Below are 12,905 nucleotides of genomic sequence, written 5' to 3' on the forward strand. Positions count from 1 at the left end.
CCGGGGACCCCGCGGCCAGGCGGTCTCGCCTGCCTCGGCCTCGAGGGCAGCGCCACTCCAGCGGGGCCTGGCAACGGCCAGCGTTTGGTATCGGCCCCATGGGGCTCCTGACCGCAGGGACGCGCTCAGGCCTGCCGCCAGCGCCCGCGCCCGGCGCTGCCATGGCGGCAGCCGCGGCCTCCCCGCCTGCAGGGGGCGCTGCCGGGGGGGGGGGGTTGGGGTGGAGGGCGGCGGCCCCTCTCGCTCCCCCGCCCCGTTCGAAGAGGTTGCTAGGTTACGGAGCGCGTCCGTGCCCCTCCCGCCGGCTGGTGCCGCACCGCCGTGCCCGGTGAGGGGGCGGCGGCGGCCGAAGCCGCCTCCTGGCGGGGCTGCGGGCAGGGCTCGTCGTCGTTCCCGAGCCCGCCGGCGGGGTGGGTGCGTCGAGGGGGTGAGCGGCCCCCGTGCTGTGCTGCGCCCGCCGAAGTGCGGTTTTGGGGCCGTCGGGCTGCGGGACGCTCCCGGTGGGTACCCTTCCCGGGGGGAGGTAGGCCCTGTGCCTGCTCGAGGGAGAGGTGTGTGCTCCGGAAGGCCCTGAGGCTGCTTGTTTCTGTAGCTGGAAAACCTTGTGTAAGTCCTTCGAGAAGGATTGAGTTTTATCCTTTTTCATTTCTTTTGTTTGTTTTTTTTTTCACCCCTCTGTTAGGCGTTTTTATCTGAATTCCAGTTTATGTGCCCAAAGATAGGAACGTTTGTGTGGCTTTCTTGGATAAAGTGCTGGTTGCTATTGCTGGTGCTTATTATACACGTTCTGGACAGTCTTGCTGAACTCCTTGGGGTCATTGTCCAAATGAAGTAGTCTTCACAAGGTTGGGTTCTGTGTTAATATATAAAATACAAAAAAACCCTATGTTTTAACTTACAGGCGACATACGGTAGGAGAAATTTACTAGAAAACACAGGCTCTTTGGACTGAGTTACCTAGAAGAGCTGAATATCATTAAGGAACATGAGGCTGTATGCAGGGAGTCTCAGTGGGATAGTCTGAAAATCAAACAAGCTAGAGTTACTGCACCTAGAAACGTGGGCACATAGCCCTTATTGGAAGATTTAACACCAGATCAATCACACCGGTTAAGAACATTATCCTCTCCCGAGGTCAAAGAGTCCACATAAGCCTGTCATGAATATAAATACAAATATTCCTAATTAATTCATTGGGTGTTCTGAAGTTTGCAGAAAGTAAGGATATCTTCTGAAGTAAGAGACATGAAAAAGACTTCTGATTTTAGCATGATAACTCAAAGAAATAAATCTCTGGAAGAGGACAGTGCTGATAAAAATCAGAGAAGTTGCTCTGAGAAAGTCAGCAGAGAAAATGGCAGCTGTAGTCATGAAAGTACAACTGTAAAACTGCCAGTAATAGCATCATTAGCAGGTACTACTAAAAAAATAGTTATGGGTAAGCATCCAGCACCACCTCAAAAGCTAGGTTATTGCAGGTCTAACTTTCGTGCAGGACAATTAATTAATAACTCCCCCACCTCATTACGAAAGACAAAAGCTGTTAGTAAAGTAGAGGAGAGAGTGCATATACCGAAGATGAGTCCACAAAATTTAAAAAGAGGTGGAACTGAAGAAATAGAAACTGTGATTCAAGATAGTGATGAACCTGGCTTTACAGATTCTAATTCAAAAAAAAATATTTCAAGAAAGGAAAAATTAAGCAAGGCAGACTGTGAGAAGAGAAGTAGAGTGATTTCAAAAGTAAATCAGCAAGATTTAGGCTTTGAATCAGGAAGAATGTTGAGAAAAAGAAGCAAGCAGCCAAGTGTGAGGTCTGCTCAAGAACAGTTGGAAGAGGCTGGAGATGTGACTGGACCAGACGTTTCAAAAATATACGAGAAGAACTTCCAGCAGAGCAAACCTGAAGAGCCTACTTCCACACCAGTGTCGCCTGTGAAAGTGGTTGCAAGGTCTATTGATGAAATAATTGCTTCCCTGCAGTCTACTTCTCCATCTCCCTCAGACCAGACGATCAAAGAACTCCTGGAGAGTGTTCTTGGCCAGAACTACAACATAAAAATGGAAGTAGGTGAACCAGAACAAGAGCAATATTTTTCTGTTGGGTAAATGTTACTTTTATAAGAGTTGTATATTTTTTTTCCAGCTCCTACAATGTGTTATAACACAGAAGCCAGACAAAACAAATGGGTAAAGACAGGAATATATCGTAGAATGTTCTTCACTGTTTCTTCTGCATTTTTTTTATGTCCCTTAAAAATGAAAATGAGCCATTATGAAAATGATTTAAAACATAATCTCTTTTTGGATATTAGTTTTATTCTACTACTTATAGTTCAATACATCTTTTTTTATTACCTGGTTAATTTTTTTCCCTTTTGTAAGATGACATATTTCAGTCTGACAGCTGAAGAAGTGCATTAAATGCATTTGGAATATAAAGTATTGCTTCTTTTAGGTGTTATTGTTTGCCTTTTTTGAAGTCTCAGTAAGAGAAACTCTGTATTGTCACAGTTAGGTAGACTGTGTAAGCTGCTGTAAGAGAGTCCTTTCAATTACTTACAGCAGGACAGTCAATGAGACTAGGCATCGGGTTGATGTTACTGAAGACTGTCCTAGATTTTCACCGGAGAGCTGCTGCTGCTTCAGTTCGTAACGAGACTAACAGTTTATCAGGTGTCTGTTTTTCCTCTCTGAGTGAGATTCATAATTTTATTCCAGTTCCAAGAGGACTGAAGCTCATGTCATGAGAAATACTACTACACCTGGTATCCACACTAGCATTTGCTGTTAGAGATGCTGTGGAATGCCATGAATGATGCCATGAAGGCTGAGCTACTTATTCTTTTGAACAGCTGTTGCCGCTGCAAGGAAGTGTGCAAGACTGATGAAAAGCATGTGTACCTATGTTTTAGGAGGCAAAAGTGAACGTTGTTTCCTATCAAAATGTTGCCTTTTATGATCATAGAGTATCTCACATAGAATTTAAGTGTAGTACCTTCATTCCCTTAAAATTAGATTGACTTTTCTTTTGATTAATACAAAAGTTAAGAGAAAAAAGGATCATGAATTGAACTACTTTAAATGACTAGTTCCCTGAGCAGCAATAGTCTGGAACTTGATTTCCAATAGATTTATATCTTCTGATTTGATTTTCTTCTGTCCCAGGAGAGCTGTTCATGTGGTTGCAGCATTCATAGTGTCTCCCACCCTCTGTATATTCTCTGGTATGTAACTGGGATTGTACTCGTGGAAGCCTGTCCTCAGTGTTGCAGCACTGATAGGATCTCTCTTCATTACTTGACTTCTGTTTTTGTGAAAATTTATAGGAACGTAATAATCTGGGATCACTACCTTTCTGTCGGCTCTAACTGAAATTTGCCACTTGGTTCCAAAAAATACCTTAATGGAAGGGAAGAGGACTGAAGAAGATCCCAGTCCTGGAAAATCTTTTCTCATTCAGCTTACCCCGAATTAGTGACTGGTAACATGTGCTGTGTTGCTTGGCTTCTTTTGGTCTTCTATAAACGTCTTAGGTTCTAGGTGAGATTTTCAGCTTTTTGACCTCTAGCACGTCCTGTTGTTCTTAATTGAAAGTGTAGAGAAATGATTCTTTGTAATGGAAACTACTGGGCTCTGAGCTTTGAAAATCTGACCTCTGAAGTACTGTGCTGTTTTATTCTTTACATCTAAAACTTCCATCAGTCTGGTTCAAAGTAAAACAAAAATCTGAACGTGGTCATGACTTTCTTGTCCAATTGTTTGTTTTATAATGTTTTTATAGATGCGGACATTAGTGAGAATCACACTCTTGCTGATCACATCTTTTTTTTTTTTTTTAATCAAGGGCATTTGTAGCAGGTGTCTTGTGAACTTATGTGACCTTTTAAATGGGATGAAAAATTTAGCCATTCTTTATTATTATGCATGGTTTATTTACTTTATACTGAGCTTCAAGACTTGCTTTCTCTAATGAAGTAAGAAATGTATTCTCTTAAAGGAAATAGACATATGTAGGAAAAGAATAGAACTCCTAAAATGAAAACAAGCTCTTAGAATTACTTTCCTTTCTTTAAAACAAATATTTTATTCTATTCTCTTTATCTTATCTTTGATTTTGAATTAATGACTGGTTAGCATTATAACAGCTTATGATATTGCTGTGGGGTTGAGCACTATTTTTCTCACAGCATTAGAAAGAGTATTATCTGAGGAACGGTATGCCAGCTCGATGGGGCATTAGTACTTAGCCATGTTTCTTTTGGAAACCTTGAGGGAAATCAGTTACGAATAATGATTCCCACCATGTTTTCTGTTGAAAAGTAGAATTTTTATCATATTGTAATATCACTTTCAGTGCTTGGACTCATTCTGTTGGCTTTATTACCCATAGGAGGGAGTTTATATTCATTGCAGAAATGCATTTTCGTGGTGTTTGGCTTTAAACTGCCTGAAGCTCATCATCTTTAAGTTAATTTATTGTTTTCAGCAGATCAGGTTTTTGGTAGCTCAGATGAGCTTGTGAAGGTGGTAGCTAAAAAAACATTTTTGGTTTGGAAAAATAGCATTAAATTTGAATGCTGCTATTAAAGAACAACTATGCAGTGCACCAGGCTAGCAGCAAGCCAACATAAAATATACTTTCATTTTTAAAAATATCTGAAGCTCTTATCAGCTAATCTCAGGCTTGAGGGCTCAAGGAGATTTTTCCTCTGTAACGCTTTAACGCTTTCTCAAAAGTGGTTGGGTAAAGACAAATTATTGTTAAAATTGAAGAAGAGGTGGACTTGTGTGTATTTGCTCATAAGTGTAATCTTATTTAGTTAGTATTTGCTATATATCTTCTTTATATTTCAACTGAGATTTAAAATATGCAACAGATCATATGATACGTTGTAGTAAACAGTATTTTTTAAGAGGCCTATGAAAACTTTTCATTTTTTTTCCTTTGAAGTGCTCTGAGGTGTATTCTAAGTTTCATGGAAATGAGCGGGAGCCTTCATTTTTTTCAGATGGGAAGAAAGTGGAAAAACCCTACCTCTTCCTATTAGTTCCTACCCTTCTTTAAGTGGGAAAACCCTACCTCTTCCTATTAGTTTTCTTTTTTTCCACTTACAGTTGACTCATGAAACGTACTTCTTTCAGGCATGCTTGTTTATCTGTTAAAAAGTAGCTGGTTCAAGACCATGATGCTTTTTGTTATGAGTCTGCTATTGCATTATTCATTCAGGAAGTACACATTACTGCATACGCTCAGTAAGATTTATCGTGGCATAGAAAAGTGTGTCATTCTCCAGCCACTTGCTGAAGGGAGCCACTCAGTCTTCGGGAGTGGACACCACCACTCCTGGACACATGAAAAGTTCCATCTGAAGCAGTTAACTAGTGTTGCTCCAGATTTTTTCAACAGGCTTACCGTTTTTATGACTTTATAAGAAATTACACAGTAAGAGATGCTGGGTATGTCAGCTACATTTGGAGATTTCTGAACCTTAAGGTGTTTCTTTCTTCAAACTTATTAATGTTAAGTAACTAATTAAAAATAATCCAACTGTGCAGTTTGCTATATTTTATGAACAGCTTCCAGTATCCCGGTTCCTTATATTAGGCCCGCTTGTTGCCCCTTATCTTAAAAGCCCTACAGGCTTTATGGGGCAAGGACTGTCTTTTTACCCCAAAGTCTAATGAAACGGGAGACTAATCCTGATTAGGTCACTGAGGTGCTGTTATAGTATGAGAACGAACTGATTTTAATTAGCTGGACTGTCATCTCCCAGAGTTTGGAGCTTTGTCGAAGGGTACAGGGTAATTTATAGACATTATCTATGTTTGTATATAAATAATATTAAATACATATTTTAAATAATTTTCATGTTCACACATCTAAACTGGCTTATTTCTGTCATTCTTCTTTTGTGAAACTGTCTTTTGTGACTGAGATTTTCGTCATCAGAACAGATAGGAAAATTGTTTACTATAATAGCGTGTAACTGTCAAATGAGGAATCAAAGAAGTACTAGATGAAAATATTTTGAGTGAGAGAGAAATCTAGGGGTAATGGTTAACAAATCTTAATTTTCTGCATGTGAGGACTCAGAGTAAATATTTTCAGCAACAAACACACAACCACAGGCAGCAAAATGATTAAAATATTAAAATGATTTCTCATGAAGTAATATGCCACATCTTCTGTCACTTGAAGGTGCTTGGGTACCTAAATAGTTTTCTAAACCTGGAGAAGGAAGGCTGTGGCTAATAAAGCTGTTTTCAAAGCACAACAGAATTTTCCATCATAAGGCTAAAATATTATCAGTGCGGGGGACAGCTTTCTCGAGAATCAGCAGAACGCTCTAGAACAGATTCCCACAGGAATTAAGAGATGTTACAGTTCTCAACACTTTTCTTTCCAAATGTCAGCTCAGATCTCTTTGGCCTTGTTCTTGCTAATACAAACACACAGCCCATAGTACATATATACACAGTACACACAATTTTATTAAAATAACACAGTGGCATTGTGCCTGCAATTCTCCCATGGGGAGTGGACAAAAGAGAAAACGCCACACCCAACAAAGGAAAGCAATCACATAACTTGTACAAATGTCTTAAACAGAATGAAGGTATCATTTGTTCATATAAGTCTGTTCCGGCAGAACCAAAAAATTGACATGTAAAATTGTAATTTACAAATTCTGTCATGGTTTAGAAACTAAGTTGATGCAATCTGACCGAATGAAAGGATTTGTGAAAATTTCCCTTTGATTCTCTGAATTGAATAATAGACTGCATGGGGCAAGAATTACACTTGTATGACTTTTGTATGTTGCAAAGCATACTGGTGATAGTCTGTAATAATTCGTAGTCCATGGTATTCACCATATTTGAAAAAGTATACGTGTTGCAAAGAAGAGGAAGGTTATTTGTTACAGCTTGAGAAGATAATGTCAGATCTGTTCCTTTGAGGCTGACGTGTTAATACGTTCCTTTATTTTAGTTCCTTGCTGTCATAGTGATTAAAAGAACGTTATATGAACTTTTTTTCTTACTCGCACTTCTGCCAAATGTAGACAAATTACTAAGGCTTTGGTTAAAAACAAAATTCCGATGTATGCAACCTTCTGCAAGACCACAACTTTTTATTGCTTTTTAGCTTACATCTTTGGGATACGATACACACCTATCACTTTTTCTTGGCTTGAACACTTCTTTTTCATTTCCTTTTTATTTTCTAATATGCAAGAAAAGCAATGTTACAGATCAGGATATGCTTTTTGCTTGGTATGTTAGATTTAGTAAGACATACAAAAAGTCGTAAGCATTAAGAAAATTAATATTTTTAGGTGCACGATACATTCCGTAGAAGAAAAATTCTATTGTAGTAAAAATTCTGACAGTGAAAGGGCAAAAGAACACTTGCAGTGTCAGCAAAAGGGTTTTTTTTTTTTTCAGGAAGTGATGGACCGTTTCTTGCAATAATTCAGTTGATATCTTTAATTAGTTCTTACATTTACATTTACGAAATATTTTTCCCAGAAATATTTTAAATTTTTGTAGCAGTTTTGTAAGAACTGTGTTCTGAAATGAAATCTAGTTTAAATGTAATATTTCTGTTTGTTGCTGTTATCTGGAAAACTTGATTCCACAAACCAGTATGTGACACAAAGGGTAAAGTATATGTGTGCTGAGTTACCTACACGTATGCTAAACATGCTTAGAAAGCATACTGCCCTTAAAACTATCATCTGTTTTGTGAGTTGTTGCTGGGTTTTGTTTCTGCCTTTCTTTTTTTGTATAGTTATACTGGAACCAAAAGGGCACATGATGAGCTGCGTCCTTTGACCAGAGAGAATAGTACTTCATGGAGATGAGAACAAGTCTAAATTTTGTAGTAGCTTTTCTGCTAGTGGAGAAATTATTATTTTTCTCCTGTGGAGAAAATGAATAACAGAAAATTGCAGTCAGCTTTTTAACTTAACTATAAGCAATTCCATGGAGAAGTTATTTATAGCGACGAGTTAAGCATGTGAGTAAGTGTTTGCAAAATATGAGCCTAAGATCGTTTGTTTGTAGATATGCTTGCTGCTTTCAAACTAGTTATTTAGTGAAGACCGCAATCTTTAATTCATGCATATGCATTGTTTTGGTGGTGTTTTGTTCTATAAGGTACTGTGAATAATTCTTTTTGCATTCTTGTTTAACACTAATTTTTTTATCTTGCTTGTAAGCAGGCACCAGTTGAAGATCAGGAAGAGAACACTGAATCTCAGGCTAGCAAAGGAGTGCTGCCAAGTTTTCACCAACCAAGCCTGGTAACAGTCTACATTATCTAGGAATGTTAAAATATAATAAGTTAATTGTGCTTCTATTTGCTTGCAGTGTTGTTAAGATAGGTAGTTCATATTTTAAACTGATGAAACTATGAAGGAAATGAAATAGTGCCTCAGAACATTTTGGTACTTCATTAATCATAAGTATACCTTTCTTTTTTGTTTCTTTCCTTGGTCTGTCTTTTTGTCAATCCTTTTCCTCTGAGCTTTGATTCTCCAACCACTGGCTATGCAGAATTCCACTTAAATTATATAGTATAAAGATTAGGGCCATGGAATCAAGAGAAGTTTATCTATATTCATACATACTAGTGCTCATCATTCTATGCCTTGTATTCAGACTGTTTTTGAAGTTTAATCATTTAAACCTAGATATATTTGTGGGTTGCTCACTGTTTAGAAGTGCTAATAATTTATTCACTGCAAAGGATCATATATCTCTGGATATACATTTCTAACGTGTGTTTCTTCTTATGTTTTGGAAGTGTACTTTGTAGAAGAAACACCAGATTTTTGATAATAAATCTCTATAAATATTATTATTTAGTGCCAATCATTGTAGGTCCTTTGGCTATTACTGTATTTGTTTTTGTAAATCCATTTGGCTGCTGAGGAAATGTTTAGCTTAAGATAAAATTAATGCAGTGTTCTAGCTGCTTCATAAAATACATGTGGACAGTGAATGAATATTTGCATATCCGTAAATACCATACTGAATAATTTGTCAGGTAGCACAAAAGGTTTTTTAGACAAAATATTGTGCTTTCACCTCTTCAATGGACTTTATCATTCCCTAAAAAGACACCAGTTATTCAAAAAGAATCTCAAGCAGCAGAAAATTAATCTCAGCCTGAAGAACTGTCAATAGATATTAAGAAAATGAAACAGGTAAGCAGGTTTAGTACTGTTGTGAGATAGCAGTAGTTTTCCCGTGCTTAAAGGTTTTGATGCTTTAGAATATACAAGAAATCTGCAAGCTTTTTCCTTGCCACCTGCCCTTTAAAAGAAGGCTCTCCTATAAAACAGGTCTCCATACTGGTCCTGCAGCTTAAGCTTAGAGGAAAAAATGAATTAAGGTTCATTCGGTCAGATGCTGGGTTAGGCTTCTAATTATGAGATTGGAAATAAGATTACAAGTGAAACAACGTAAGTAGACTCCTCATCTACATTTAACAACTGGATGCCTTCCTGAAAAATAGCACAATACTCCATATCCTTTTTTGGCTTTACAGTATTTTACACATCACAAAAACTATCATTAAGATATTGACTCTATTAAGCTTAGATTTTTTTTTTTTTTTTTTAACAGAGAGCATGTACAAGTTTACAGAGGCAGTACTACTAATGAGAGATTTGTTACTAAGGCCAAGGCTTCTTCTGCATGTTGTCAGTTTCTAGGGTTCTATTGTCTCAAGGCTATCAACAGATACTAAAATAAAGCTTTGATTCCCTCTGCAACTCTAACGTGATTACTGTACCGTTAAGGGTATCATATGCTCAGTGCAAAACAGAGTAATTCTGTTTGCTACTATATTATGTGACCGCCAACGAAAAATTAGATATGTTTCTATTGGGTAGTTATATGTGCAGAAATACCAGATGATGTTGGCCAATGCTTGAGTAAATGATATGAACACAAGATTGCATAAGCTACATGGAAAGACAGATGTGAGTTTTGAAAATAAGGAGATAAAAGGAACAAAATGAAAAAAGGATAAAAAAAGGTGTGGAAGTATTGATGGCAATATTGCTGGAGAATAGGTTGTTTCAAGGGCCAGTCAACGTAAGGTCAAAATGAGGCCAAATCAAAACCCAAGACACATACAGCTTACTCTGAAGAGCTTAAGGAACAGTGGCAGTCTGAGAGTTATTTGCAGGGGGACAACATCCACTCTCACTTAGTCCCATTGCTGCACTCTGTGATGGGACTAACGTGAACCTGTAGCGGAGTCTGAGGTGACCTGATGATGATGGCTTAAACAGTTCCGGTTGCCTGGCATTCTTTTACAGCCAAGGCTATGTTAGCCCAAACCTGCGGCCGTTACATAAGATGTTAGTTTCAGCATGGGAGCCCCAAGGCAATCTTCCTTGTTTTTACACCTCAGGACCAGGGGGGAGGTGCACAGATTGGGTGGTGGAGGAATGATACTCCTCCTGCCTTCAGCCCGTCTTCCCCAAAGTTGTTGCATGAGGCAGTACCAGCCTTGGTTATTTTTGGTAGGTGGATTCTCTAGCTTTTTTTCTGTTGAGTTGGGTGAAAATGAAATAATATGACTTTTTAAAAAAAATCTGAATTAGAAAAAGAATACTGATTATATAGTATTTTTCTGTCTGTAAGTCAGAAAAGAAACTTTTTAAATCCTTTAGTAACTTTCCATTGAGTAGCTGAAATCATATATACCATCTGTGTTTGACTATAATGCTTTATATAATTAATATTAATAATGATCTTTTCTTTAGATAGTTTTAAGAGTATACTCTGTGATGGTACCTTTACATCTGTTGATCTATTGGTTACTAAAATGAATTTGCTAAATGATGCATAAACAATACGCAGTACAGTCTCACTGATAGTAATGTCTATAGCACTCTTAAAATGGTCAGATAATTTATTATTTCTAAATTGTACACTTTTTGCCAGTGGAACACTTTCACAGTTAATTCAACAGGACTAGGGTACTATGATGATGTTTTTTAGCCAGTATTATTTTGGGCAGCCTGCTGCTTTTGTAATACAGTAGCAGTAGTGATATTGTAACAATACCTATCAGTGTGTGTTCATTGATCTAACAACAGAAAGTGATCTGCAACAGTGGCACCTGAAAAGGTAAAATAAGTTCTGTTCTACTTAACACAAATACTAAACAATTTAAATAGGCAGCTTAATTTGAAAGTGTATGCCTTCTGTATTACATGCAGAAATAATAATGGAGACAATTTTACAAAAAGAAAAATTAAATCAGAAGAGTTCAGAATCCATATGTATTAACTAAATGTATATGTTATACATATGTATAAACTAAATCCTATCATTAGCAGAACAATTTATGTAAGGAGGAAAGGCAATTTAATGTATATGTATACATGTAACGGCAATTTAATGTATTTCTATAAAAACCTATTAAATGGCAAGTTATTATGACATTATCTTATTTTCTGAAATAATTTTGGTTTGCTTAGTGGGATGCAGGGCCCATACAATTTCAAGGTAAATTGACTGATTGTGCAGATGAACTTGGGAAGTTGGTTATACGCAAAGCAGTCGGACTGAAACAATACAAACTTTTCCTTTACTTGTTGTAATTTTACTTGTTACTTGTCTATTTGACGGAAAACATGAGATAACATAACTTTGGCTCTTGACTTTAAAATAGTAGCTACTGTAGTTTTTATTCTGCAGCTTTTCATTAGTCCTATTGATGTCGAGTACATCAAGACAAAGTAGCTACTGTAGTTTTTATTTTGCAGCTTTTCATTAGTCGTATTGATGTCTAATACATCAAGACAAATGTTGAGGTTCTTCTGTTACTTCTGATGATAATTTACATGGGATATTTCCAAGTGCTTGAGTATCTGGGCATTCCAGAAGCTGTTGATGGGAATGCATGCACTAAGGTTTGTTGTTTAATGTTTTTTTTAATGGACAAGAGATCATAACAGAAATGTTTACCTGACATTCAAAAGCACCAAGCCATAGTCCTACTCTAGGCTTTTTATCATGATCCATTTATAATCAAATGTGTTTTCAGGTAGTACTTTCAAACTTGTCTATATTCCATATTTTGGTTAGCCTATTCTCTATGTAAGATTTTTGATTGACTTCCAGCTTCTCTTGTAAATGTCAAATAACTGACATCTGTCATCTGAATTTCTTCATGTAAGTGCTAATATAAGCAGCGGTGGTGCTTTCAGACAATTAAAGAAATGAAAGAATAGATTAAAATACTCTATTTTTAAGTAAGCCTCTTCAGAAGGTAATTATTTATTTAGATTTCTTCTACAGTTCTCCATTATCTTTTACTTGGTGTTCTATATTCTTGTTTATGAATGATAAACTTTACCATAACCTTTTCATGAAGTAATTTCTTCAAAGAACTTAAATATTGCTGAGGTTATCAGTAAGCACAGACAGTGTGACCAGTTTTATTCTGGGATAAATAAAGTATGTGTGTGGACAAAGAGTAAAATCTTGTGCTTCTGTGATTCCTTTAACCGGACACGTGACTGAAATATCCTAATTAGTAAGGCATTTGGCTATTACAGTGGATTTCTTTGGGTTCATGTATACTTTTAAAAGTAAGCCTAGCTGGCTGAGTTATAACCCGGGTCTATCAGGAAGAGCTGGGCAAAAAAGAGGCCTTAGTTTTAATTTTGAGAGAGAGAAATTTTTCAAGACAAAACACTTCAAAACTCTGTTTTTTCTGTTTTTCATTGTTATTCCATGACTATACTGGTTTATTTTCTGGAACCTGCTTTGCTGTGTTGTGTATGCAAGCCTTTAAGTGCTGTTCCAAGGAGTCTTTGTTGGTGGCACTGCTACTCTGTTTTAGGGTGATGTTTCATAGATTACAGGAAGCA

At 37.3% G+C, this 12,905-nt stretch overlaps 1 protein-coding gene across 1 annotated transcript in view; it reads left to right on the forward strand.

The window, feature by feature from the left end:
- Window positions 1-12,905, forward strand: part of TTC6 (tetratricopeptide repeat domain 6) — a 74,322-nt gene that overhangs the window by 10,016 nt on the left and 51,401 nt on the right. Inside the window, exon 3 of the mRNA XM_068946514.1 lies at window positions 8,229-8,309. Coding sequence (XP_068802615.1) covers window positions 8,229-8,309 — 81 coding nt within the window. The remainder of the gene's footprint in view (window positions 1-8,228; window positions 8,310-12,905) is intronic.

The sequence above is a fragment of the Struthio camelus genome, chromosome 5, assembly GCF_040807025.1.
Source record: "Struthio camelus isolate bStrCam1 chromosome 5, bStrCam1.hap1, whole genome shotgun sequence".
NCBI classification, from domain to species: Eukaryota; Metazoa; Chordata; class Aves; order Struthioniformes; family Struthionidae; genus Struthio; species Struthio camelus.